This window comes from Myotis davidii, unplaced genomic scaffold, assembly GCF_000327345.1.
Source record: "Myotis davidii unplaced genomic scaffold, ASM32734v1 scaffold758, whole genome shotgun sequence".
Taxonomy (NCBI): domain Eukaryota; kingdom Metazoa; phylum Chordata; class Mammalia; order Chiroptera; family Vespertilionidae; genus Myotis; species Myotis davidii.
The window spans coordinates 259105-270649 of NW_006288951.1; the positions used below are offsets into that span (position 1 = coordinate 259105).

The following is an 11545-nucleotide window of genomic DNA, read 5'->3' on the forward strand; positions in this document are numbered from 1 at the left end:
CTGGGGCTGGGGCCCCGATGGAAGGGCGGGCCCAACGCTGGAGCCTTCAGGCCTCTGGTGGTATCTGCGCGAGCCCGCAGGACGGCGCCCTTCCCTCACAGCGACCTGAGTGGGTGCTTCCTGACGTTTTGTGCCCTGGGCCTGTGCACCGCGCTCCCCTCCCCCGTGTCGGGTCCCTGACTCTGAGCAGGGCACCATTCCCATCGTTGGGCAAATGCGGTAGAAGAAACCAAATTATAGCGCGCTGGCTGACAAAGGCAAACCTCTGGCTTATTATTGAGGAGAGGAGGGATGATGGCACCGTTTCACATAGGGGACACCTGAGGCTGGAAGTGCTTTGCGCAAGCTGACACAGGCAGTGGGGAGGGGAACCACCTTTTGACCCCGGGTCCAGCCTTTTACACCCATCTGAGCAGCCCTGTCCCACATGCACTGTGTTGGGCTCAGGACAGGGTAGTGGGAGGCAAAATCTCCAGCTCAGAGGACAGGCATTCTCCCGAAGAGATGGTTTAATTAGCAGGCTCTCCAGGCCTCTGGCAAATGAGGACCCGTAAAGGGGCTCTGGGCAAGAGGTCCAAGATTTAATCAAGGGCCACATGCTCAAGGGCTTCAGTTGTCCCCGGAAGGCGTTTGGAGCCTCACCTAGCACACAGGAGGCCACTGGGCAGTTTGACACTGGTCCTCCTCCAAGGAAAGGGGTCTGAATGGGGGCGCGGATAAGAGCAGTGGTGGCTGGTGTGCAACGGAGCTGATGAGCATTCAGAGATGTTCAGGAGGTAGAACTGACCGCCCTTAGTGATGACAGGAGTTGGGAGTGACGGGGAAGGAGGGGCCAGGCTGCCTCCTCGGTCTCTGGCTGTGATGGCAGTGCTAGTCATGCATACAAGTTCTGGAGAGACAGCAGCTCTGGGGGGAGGCTGGTGAGCTGGGTGTTGGATGGGTTGTATTTAATGTGCCTGGGGGACATTCAAGTGGGTACTGCAGAGCGGCAGTCGCAGCGTGGGGCTCTAGTCTGGCTTCAAGGGAGAAAGAGGTCAGCATAGAGATAGAAATGAAGACTGTGGGAGTGAGTGTGAACAGGGAATGTCCTAGAGAGCCTGGCATAAACCCTAGTCAGGAGACCCACCTGTAAGGGTGGGCAGCACCACAGGAGCAACCAGAAGAACTGCAGGGAACCGGCAGACACGGGAGCACATAACTTAGGCAGAGTCGGGGAGCCACGCCTTCCAAATGGCAAGGAGAGGAGGACTTCCGCTTCTGGACAAGATCGAGTGAGAGGGACAGATTTACCCTGCATGAAACAAGAAACTCAGACAAAATATGCAAAACAATGGTTTTCAAGAAATTGGACATCAAGTAACAAAGAACGGTGATATCGGACAGGAAACAAATGAGACCCTATGGTCGCCCCTGCTTAATGCTTTGAGAGTTTCCGGGCTGTGGCAGAGGGAGGGAGGACCAAAGTGGAGCCTGCATACGCCATGAGTTACAGAAATGGAGCTGAGGCCCGATAAGACCCAGGAAGCTGGAGTTTGCAGGACAAAGTACTGGAGCGGGCATTCTGTAGAGGTTCCCCCTCAAGCGTCCAGCAGAGTCCTGAGCGGGGCATGTCTGTGAGGCAACTACCTGAGAGCAGGGAAAGAATCACCGAGCAGAATCAGAGGGAATAGTGTCAAGGGATTGCACCAGGCCAGGAACAGCGCCTCTTCCCCTTAGTCAGATTGGGAAACTCAGAAATCCCGGACACGGGGTAGAGCACTCATGAAGGTCTTGCCTCCACAGGGAGGTGGGGAGTAATGCCCCACACATCATAAAACCAGGACCTGCCAGGACCAAATGCTGCACGTAGCTTAGTTACATCACAGGCCAAGCTCAGTAATGTTTATAGAAATAATAAAAAATACCCAGCAACCAACAAGATCAAATTCACAAGTTCTGATATCTAATCAAAGATAACCCATACTTGGAAGGAAGCAGGAAAACATGACCCATAGCGAGAAGAATCTAGCATTTTAGTGGAACTCAGAACTGACAGATGTTAGAATTAACAGACAAGAATATTACAACAGTTACTATAACTGTACCCCATCTGTTCAAAATTAATTAGAAACATGGAAGATAGTTTTTAAAGGGATCCAAAGCAAACTTCCATTGATGGAAACTACAATATCTGAGATGAAAAATGCACTAGATGGGTTAATGGCAGAGTCGACATTGCGGAAGAAAAGATGAGTGAATTTGCAAACAGGTTAATTTGCACTAACCTGTTGGCTGGAGCCGAAGTTACCAACACAAAGGGCAAGAGGAGAGGCATCCATTCTGTTCGCCATGCCTTTTAGAAGCACAGTGTTGCTGTTTTGGCCACAACATGGGAATGTACAAAAAGATGGCGCTGTAGACATGGGGGCCTGGGGACTGCTCCAATAGGAGTGCCCCAGAAGTGTGACCGTGGCAAAGCTGGAAGAGCACCAGCCTGCTCCTCTTGGAGGAACAAAACGAGAAATGGGTCCTCCGCTCTGGGAGCCCGTGCACAGGAGCCTGGAGGACTTCACAGTTGTAGTTGGCTGGCCGCTGGCTGGCAGTGGGCAGCCTGGGGCTGACGGATGGCCTGCCCTTGGGGCCTTATTTGTAGTTTCTGGATGTCTTCCTGTATTTGGTGATTTTTCAAAATGGGAAAAGCGCTGCCTGGTTTTGTTAGTGAAACTCGGAGAAATGGGATTCAGCCAGAATTGCTCAGGACAGGAAAGTGGTGGAAGAGAGCTGGGCTGGGTGGGGTAGGGGTGAGTGCTCAGAAGGAGGCGCCCTGCAGTGCAGGCCACATGTTTCAAACAGACTTTGACCCTGGTGCCTCCCGAGCTGGCCCGTGACCCAGCAAGCTCACCTGGGCTGTCTGCTCCGCAGCAGCGGCTCCTCCCTGTAACCTTTGGCCTTTGGCGCAGCATTACTGGCCACGCCCTCCCCGTGTGACCCCCAGGGCTTTTGCTGGCAAGAGGCCCACAGTCTGGCAGGGAGACAGGCTGGGCATGGTGTCCGACCCCCTTCCCTCAGGGCTCACTGACGTCTGGAAAGCACGTTCCGCCCCACGGCTGAGCTTGACATTAAGGGCTGCTGTAGATGATACGTGTTAGCGAGCTTGGGGTGGAGTGTTGGGGTGGGGAACCTATGAGTGGCTCACATAGCAATGGATCTGAGATCGGGAGGGGCTGGCTTAAGGGACAGTTTGATTTTGAGCTCAAGGGCTGAACCCCACCCCCTCCCCCTTGCTCTCTCTGTCTCTATCCCTCAGCCAGCTTACCCTTCTGCTCTGGCTTCATTCCCTGGCTCCTCCAGTTACCAAATAGCAGCCCCAGTCCCACGACTCGGGCCCCTGAAGCTTCAGGTGGTGAGGAGCAGAGCCTTTACCAGCATTCCCCCTGGGTTCCCTTGGCCCCCTTCGCCCCAGGTGCCCACCCTCAACCAGCCACTCTGAGCAGGGAAGACATGTACCAACGGGCTGAGGGCTGGCCTTGGAGGTCGGGTCCCTGACTTTCTGGATTGAGAGCAGGAGGGATCCCAGGGAGACGGGGGGCTACTGCCCGAAGAGGGGAATGCTAGAGAGGCAGCAGGCTGGTGTCCAATCAGCTGACCTTCCTCAGCACACACATGAGACCACACGAGACAGAAGCTCCTGAGGCCTTTACTGCCGGGGCAATGGACGGGCCATCTCGGGCAGACGGGGGGGCAGACATAGATTCTGCACCCAAAGGACAGTTTGTAATTTTCAAAACCAGCCCAGAGAGCTGAGCAGAGGGGCCCTGGGCCTGCGTCCAGCTGTGAGAGCAAAGAGGGGCAGGGCAGGTGTGGGTGAGTTCGAGGATGCTGGGGATTCCTGGTCAAGGAATAGACAGAACCAAAAGGCACCCAGCAGACAGCAGGGAGCCCAGTTCTAGCACTGATGGCCCTTGGCAGTCAGGCGAGCCGTCGGGGGCAGTTTGTGGGTGGCATGGTGTCCACCACCTCCCAAGAGAGGGCTGCCTGCAGTGCCTGCTCAGACTGAGCCTGCGGGTGTTCCAGGGCCATTCCAGGCCTCCTGTCAGGCCCGCTCCCATCACAGGACCCTCAACTCTGGACAAGGTCTAGTTTGGCCTTTATCTTCTCTTGGAGGTTTATGCCATTTCCCCGTGTGAGTGGGCAGGGTCTGAGTGAGATGGTAGTTTCTTCCAGACGCCCCCATCTTGGCCCTTTGTAGGCACAGGGTAACTGCTGCCCATGCTGGCTCTGGGACTGGCCATACTCTCCTCCCTGTGCAGGTTGGGCCCCGCCTATATCCCACTCTCCTCTCCAATCTCAGAACCTGGCTGAGCTCGCTCTGCGGGCAGCTGGCCTCTGCATGTTCCCTTTACAGCCAGCTGGTCAGACAGTCCCTGTGATTATCGCTGACCCAGGTGAAACCAGGATGTGTGTTGTTTCCAGTGGAAAGAGTTATGTAGATTCTAGGTTCCTGCATACTCCATATTATTGGAAACTAATGAGCCTGTATTTTCTTCATCCTCATCTGAGGATATTTTTCCCATTAATTTTTAGACAAATTGGAAGGGAGGGGGAGAGACAGAGAGAGAAAAACATCAGTGTGAGAGAGATGCATCAACTGGTTGCTTCCTGCATAAGCCCTGGCCGGGGCTGTACGTGCCCTAGACCGGAATTGAACCTTAGACCCTCAGTCCATGGGCTGATGCTCTCAACACCGAGCAGAATCGACTCGGCCAAGAGAGTGTGTGTGTGTGTGTGTGTGTGTGTGTGTGTGTGTGTGTGTGTGTTTTAATGTTAAATCTTGCATTTCTTGGATAAATCCAAATATGGGATGATATGTTACATATATCATGTATATGCATATTATTACCTTGAATTTCTTGGATAAACCCAAATATGGGATAATATGTTACATATATCATGTATATGCATATTATTGAAATGACTAATATTTTGATTTTTACATCTTTGCTTATAGTTGACAATATCTTGTAATTTCCCCCTAATCCTATCCATGACTGATTGCTCAGGGGTGCTTCTAGACTCCTCACTGTCATTATAGCCACACAGAGGACACAGCCAGCTGTCCCCTCTGCACTGAGTGTCAGGAACAGGAAAGTGCTGAGTAGATGTACAAATTGATGGATGGTGGATGGATGGATGATGGATGGATGGTGGGTGGATGGGTGGGATGGATGGACGGTGGGTGGATGGATGGATGATGGATGGATGGTGGGTGGATGGGTGGGATGGATGGACGGTGGGTGGATGGATGGATGGATGGTGGGTGGATGGATAGGAGGTGGATGGATGGTGGATGAATGATGGATGGTGGATGGATGATGGATGGATAGATGGTGGATGGATGGATGATGGATGGATGGATGGATGATGGATGGATGGTGGATGGATGATGGATGGGCTTTCCCTAATTTGAGCTCTCTGGCCCATCATGAATGGGCTATTTCAGTGCTTACACCCAGCCTGGAGCCACTGTCCTGACTCCATTCTTTAATGGCTTGGGGGTCTTAACACCTTTCAGCTCAGCTTCCCCATCCCACCCATCAGGCTGTGGCCAGGGTGAATGGGCTCCACATAGTGGCCAGCCAATGGCAAATGCAGGCCATCCCACCCCCAACAGCAAAGTCAGGCGGCTCCCTTGCCAGGATTGTGCCAAGGCCCTCGGGTTCAGGTGGGGTGGAACTTTTGGTGCGTGTGGTGGTAGGAAGTCCTCTCCTCTGCCCTCCTCGCTCCTGTTCAGATGCTCATCAGGCAAAGCTGGTGACCCAGAGAGGCTTGGGTCTCGTCACTGTGATGATGTCACATGGCCTTGGGTCTGGCCCTTGAAGCACTACCAATACCCCCAAACCTACCGCTTCGCTATCTCCAAGTTAGGGACCCCCTCTCACTCTTCCCCCAGGCTTTCATCCCTTGCCCCTCCCCTGGCATAATCCTTCCTGAGTTTACACTTTTGAAAATAAAAAGCAGGAAAGGAAGACATCTTCGGACAAATCCTGTTTCCGCGCTGCGGCCTGGGCCCTCCAGCCCAGGGGACATGCAGAAATGACATCCTGGAACTGGTAAAGAAGAGTGACCTGGGAGCGAGATACAAATGGCACCTCAAGAAAGTGCCCTGCCCGCTGGCTCCGTGTGGAGGCTGCAGGGCTGGCATTTCTCATAAAGGCTTCCAACTGCGGCCTTCAGTGACATCACCTCGGGAGCTTGCGATCAGCATGGGAATTGGCACAGGCTACAATGCGGGGCCTGTTACACACTCACCAGCACAGCACTGGGCAGGAGCCATGGACAGCAGCAGAGGTGGGAGGGGCTGGACCGACACAGGATAAGCCAAGGTGAGCCCCACGCCTTTGTCAAGTTTCTTTTATTAAAATATACAGGACTGATGTTGGTGGGCGCTGAGAACAGGCGCCACCCCCCAGGTGTGCCCAGGGGAGACGCTTCTGCCATGCAGACATGCGGCCAGTCCTCATCCCAGTGCGGGAGACGGGCCTCTGGCCGAGGCCAGGGGGACAGGGGGATGGTGGCCACCCTCTCCTGTGACCTGGGCCCCTGAGAAGCAGAGCGACACCAGCTGGGAGGACCGGGCTGGGGGTGGGGGGAGGAGATCCCTGAGCCAGGGAAAGCTGATGCCTCCTGGAAGAGGGGAGGGACCCCAGTCAGACTGGAGATGGGGTGTCAGTGCATCTCCAAGCCGAGGACCGCCTGTGGGTGCCCAGGAGTCCCCTGGCCGAACCAGACCAGTCTCCAGGGCCTCCGCCCTCCCACCCTTTCTGGAAGGCCCTGCTCACCCCAGGCAGGCCGAGCAGAGGCGGGGCAGTAGCCGATGGAATGTATGTTTGGGAATGTTCCTCAGAAGTCCCCGCTGCCTGGGCAGGAGCGGCCATAGCTCTGTGTCCTGGAGGCCCTGTGGACCTCCCACCGGCCTCGGGCCCTCAGCCCTCACTGGTGCCTCTGGCCTCAGGTGGACATTGGCCCCATCCCAGAGCAGAACCCAGCCAAGCAGTGTCCGGGGTTTGTGCTTTTGAATGTTGGTGTGCTGGGCTGGGGAGGGGCTTGAGCCCCAACTGCTCTGAGTCACAGAACAGACCCCCGCTTTCCTTCCCTGGGCCACTCATGGGCCACCCGGCCCAGGGCTCCCGGGCCCAGGCTCAGCCCATCAGGAGGGCATCTCGGAAAAGCAGTGTCCTCAGCTCCTCGCGGCTCCACCTGAGCTCTGGGGGTGCTTGTGCTTTGTGTATGGGTTGGGGGGAGCCCCTGTGGAGGTGGCCACACTGCTTCAGGACCCCACCAGAGGGGAGCTCAACCCAATTGCTGGGCCACGGGAGACGGAGGCTGGGGGACAAAGGACTGAGAAGCCCTTCCTGGGCTGGCTGCCACCGGGCTCCTGGGCGGCCAGTCCCTGAGCCACACGGCCTCTTCTTGGAACCTACGATGACTTGGGGTGAACAGTTCAGAGCCTGAGAGGTGGGGGCAGCGCCACCACTGTGTCCCCACTGAGCCTGGCCTGGGCAAGTAGGGGAGGGCTTCTCCCATCTCGTGGGGTCGACACAGTCTCCTCACTTTCTCCACCAGGAAACCCAACCCTGAGCTTAAAGGGCCCCCTTCCTGGGAGGGAGGGACAGCAGGGATGGCCCTTCCTCCTCGCAGCAGAGCTCACCAGGAAACCTTCCCAGGAAGCAGCAGGCTCTGCCTCCATCACTTCTTTCCTAGTCTGAACACCCTTTATCCCGGCTGCCCCTCAGGGTTCTGCGGTGAGGTGCATCCTGGGAGTGTGGTCAGTGGGCTGGGAGTGTGGTCAGTGGGCTGGGAATGGCTGGGAGACAAGGAGACCAGGGCCTGGCCCTTGGGTGGTGGCAAAGAAGGGAAGCGGGAGGGAGGGGCTTTCACTCTGGAGACCGGACCCTCCTTTGCAGGGGAGCTGAGCACTTCCCTGCGCACACCCAGCAGCCAATGGCTGCAGACACTGCTCTTCCCTCGGCCGCTGCAGAGGCAGCTCTCTCTCCCTCTGCAGCCTCACTCCGCTGGCGTGTGTGTGTGTGTCTGGGGGTGTAGCTCATGTCACCTGGACCCAGCTCCCAACCCGATGCAGCACCCCTCCCCCACCTAGCCCAGAGGAATGGTGCACGCACGTGTGTGTGTGTGTGTGTGTGTGTGTGTGTGTGTGTAGCACACTGTTCACTTTTTGCAAATATATTAGAAAAAGGTTTCTCATGGAGGCTGTTCCTGGCAGGATTGAGGTGGTGACGATGGCCACTTGGGGATCCCCGATGTGTCCTAGATGACGTTCTCGAACAGCTGCATGGAGCTCATGATGTTCTCGTCCTGCGTGGAGAGGGGACAAGAAGCCAGGTCAGACCCAGGTGGACAGGACGGGCGGTGCCCACCTCTGGTCACCTTGAGCGGATTCTGGTCATGACCGGCCTCTGCAGGGACCACTCGGTCTGTGTCCCTGGGCTGGGAGGAGCTGGTCAGGCCCAGCCCGTCTTCAGCCCCAAGGCCCGACTGCAGCCCGTCTGGGATCGGCTAACTCACTGAAGGACAAACCTCCCTGGTTGCTCACCCAGCGGAGGCCACGGCCATAGACAGGTCACTCTGGGAGCGAGGCAAGTGGCAGAGGTCTGATGCCCTGCCTCCCCGACCCCAAGGGCTCTGCAGAGGGAGGCTCCAGGTGCCTGTCCCCCAGCGTGACCTGCCCAAGGGCCACACTGCCTCGTCACCCCTGCGGCCCCACATCTGCCCCCTCTACCTCAAAGCACGCAAGGGCAGCTGAGCTACGCTGCCCACGTGGGCTGTGGCTGGCAGGAGCCGGGGGAGGGCTTCAGAAGAAAGAGTGAGAGTGGAGCTCAGAAAAGCGGTGTCTTCAGCCGGTCATGGGCTCCACCCGAGCTCTGGGGGTGCTTGTGGTTTCTGTAGAGGGCTGGGGGGAGCCCCTGTGGAGGTGGCCACACTGCTTCAGGACCCACCAGAGGGGAGCTCAACCCAACTGCTGGGCCAAGGGGCGTGGCCTGAGGACTGGCCGGGGCAGGACACAGTGTTCTCAACTCTGAGGACACCTACCTTCTGACAGGTCTCCAGGAACTCGTCAATGGTCACTACCCCGTCCTGATTCCGGTCCATTTTCTGCAACCCAAGCCACACCCTCGGTGAGTCTGTGTCTCACCAGGCACAGTCCCTGTCCCAGGCCTGAGGACATGCAGAGGTTGGGCCTCCTCCACCCCCTCCGCTCCCCGCCGTCCCCTACACTGGGTCCTCAGCCCCTCGCACCCACAGCTGACCTCTCCCCAGTCTGCCCTCCAGCCCCAGAGGCTTCGGACGGCCTCCTGGGCTTACAATTCCCAGAATTCACCCTGACAGCAAGTAGGAAGATGGAGCAGCCAAGGCACAAAAGGGCCACAAGTCCCACGGACACACAGAGAAGTCACCCCAACCCCATTCCTCCTGCAGACAGTTTCCCTGGAGGAGTTGGGGGAGGGGGGCACTTGGAAGGCACCAGGACACGGCCAAGATGTCAGCTGCCTTGGAATCTGTGAGCCCAGCCGGCCCTGAGCTGAGGTTCAGCTGACCGGCATGGCCATTGACCCTCCTGTGGGAGAGGAGGCTCAGGTGGCTCGCCCAGGTGCCCTGAGGGGGAGCCCCTTCCTCTTCCGGCCGCACATCCGGCTGGAGCGCTCACCTGGAAGAACCTCTCCACGTGCTCCAGAGGCGCGTCCTCCCGCAGGAGGGGGTAGGTGTGACGGCCCATCATGTCATAGATGGACTTCATGATGGCCAGCATCTCCTGCAGGGGGGGAGGGGCTGGCATGAGTCCAGCTGCAAGGATGGGGGAGGGTGCAAGGGCCAGAGGGGAGGGGGCTGCACCCATGGGTGGAGAACCCCTCCAGGGCAGGTCTGAGCCAGCTCTGCTCTGCCCCCACCCCGGCTCTGCCCAGTGACAGCTCTGACTCTTCAAGAAAAGGCAGAGGTAGATTTTTGTCTCCAAGATTTGAGACTGTAGCTACTATTTCATATATAAAAACTGTTTGGGTCCAAAGAACCCACCTGTGGCCCCATGTGGTGAGGGCCCCCCCTTGCCTCTTGATTGGTGGGAGCCAAGGCCAGCCCCACCCTAGGCTTCTCCACCCGTGTCTCCCCAGGCCCTTCTGTAAGAAGGGCTGGTCCTAGGACACTTGCAGAACTGAACCCAATGTGTGGTGAGGGGCACACAGCCCCATGCTCCCTGCACTTAGGGGCCCAGGACAGAGCCCAGGAGAGGAGGAAGCCCCCTGGTGGCTGTCCCCCACCTGGTCTCTGGGTGGGGAGGGGAGGGGAGGCAGGACAGCCTGGACAGGAGGGAGGACAGACAGGCCAGGCCTCAGTTAAATGTGTGCGTGTGGTGATGTAGCCATCCTTGTTAATGTCGTAGAGGTTAAAGGCCCACTTGAGCTTCTCCTGGACTGTTCCTCGCAGGAGGATGGAGAGGCCAACCACAAAGTCCTGGGAGGAGGGAGGGTGAGGAGTGCCAATCTGACCCCAGGTTCTATTTCCAGTTCGCTGTGGGCTTCCAGAGCCACAGCTCCAGAGCGAGGGGCTTCCATTACAGAACAGGCAGGGGCCCACGAGGTTGACAGTGTGTGCACACGTGCATGTGTGTGTGCATGTGTGTGCATATGTGTAAATGTGTGCGTGTGCATGCATGCATGCGTGTGTGTGTGGTGGGGATGATGCCGTGGCTGATACCGATCTTCTCAAGTGAAGCCATTCGAACATATGGTGTCTCAGACCATAATGCATTGCTCTGATGGAGGACACCTGGGTGCACTCTAATAAGGGGTGCCCTCCCTGTAGTTTGCCAGGATCTGCATGTCAGGGTGTTTGAAACTCCCAGCTTCCAAAGCTAAGCTAACAGCGCTCAATTCTGGGCCAGGACAAGCCTCTGAGTGTGGTGGACACTGATCACTAACGTGACAAGACAGACATTCCCACGGCTCCCACTGGAAACGTCCACTGTTGTGTCACAACAGCTGGGGGGACGCCAGCTTTCCCTCCGCTCCCGGGAGCCTGCAGGCTGAGCCTCCCGCCCATGGTCCTCCCGGGGCTTCCTGAGGGAGGAGGGCAGAGAAGGTGGAGGGGCAGCCTGTGGAGGGACAGGCCATACACCCCGGGGCTTAGTCCCCACTCAAACCGCATACTTCCTGGATCAGAGGACGCCGGGGTCACAGAGAGAAAGCCGAAGGGAAACAGAGAAAAGCGATTTGGAAAAAACAAAAGTATTACAGGAGGAAAGCACTTAACAACAACTTTTGGATTTGGAGATTGGAAATCTGACATTCCTAAAGTAAGAACAGGATGCTATAAAAAAGGAATAACTAAGAGCAAGAAAAAAGCTTTTGGAAATAAAAAATAAGAAAGCAAATGACATACTCAGAGCATGGTTGGAGAAGCACATGGAATCGTGGAATCGTCCGTGAAGCGGGGGTGGGGGGAGGCAGAGCTGGAAAGTCGGGGAGAAATGGCGGTAAAGAGAGGCCCCGGAGCA

General features: G+C 56.9%; 1 protein-coding gene across 5 annotated transcripts in view; it reads right to left on the reverse strand.

The window, feature by feature from the left end:
* Nucleotides 1–8043: 8043 nt before the first annotated feature.
* The window catches only part of KCNIP3 (potassium voltage-gated channel interacting protein 3), an 87309-nt gene continuing 83807 nt past the window's right edge, over nt 8044–11545 (reverse strand). For all 5 annotated transcript variants that reach the window (XM_015562260.1, XM_015562259.1, XM_015562258.1 and 2 more), the window contains 4 exons: nt 10399–10503; nt 9704–9811; nt 9088–9150; nt 8044–8352 (listed from right to left, as the gene is read on the reverse strand). In XM_015562260.1, coding sequence (XP_015417746.1) covers nt 8305–8352; nt 9088–9150; nt 9704–9811; nt 10399–10503 — 324 coding nt within the window. In that variant the 3' untranslated portion in view covers nt 8044–8304. The remainder of the gene's footprint in view (nt 8353–9087; nt 9151–9703; nt 9812–10398; nt 10504–11545) is intronic.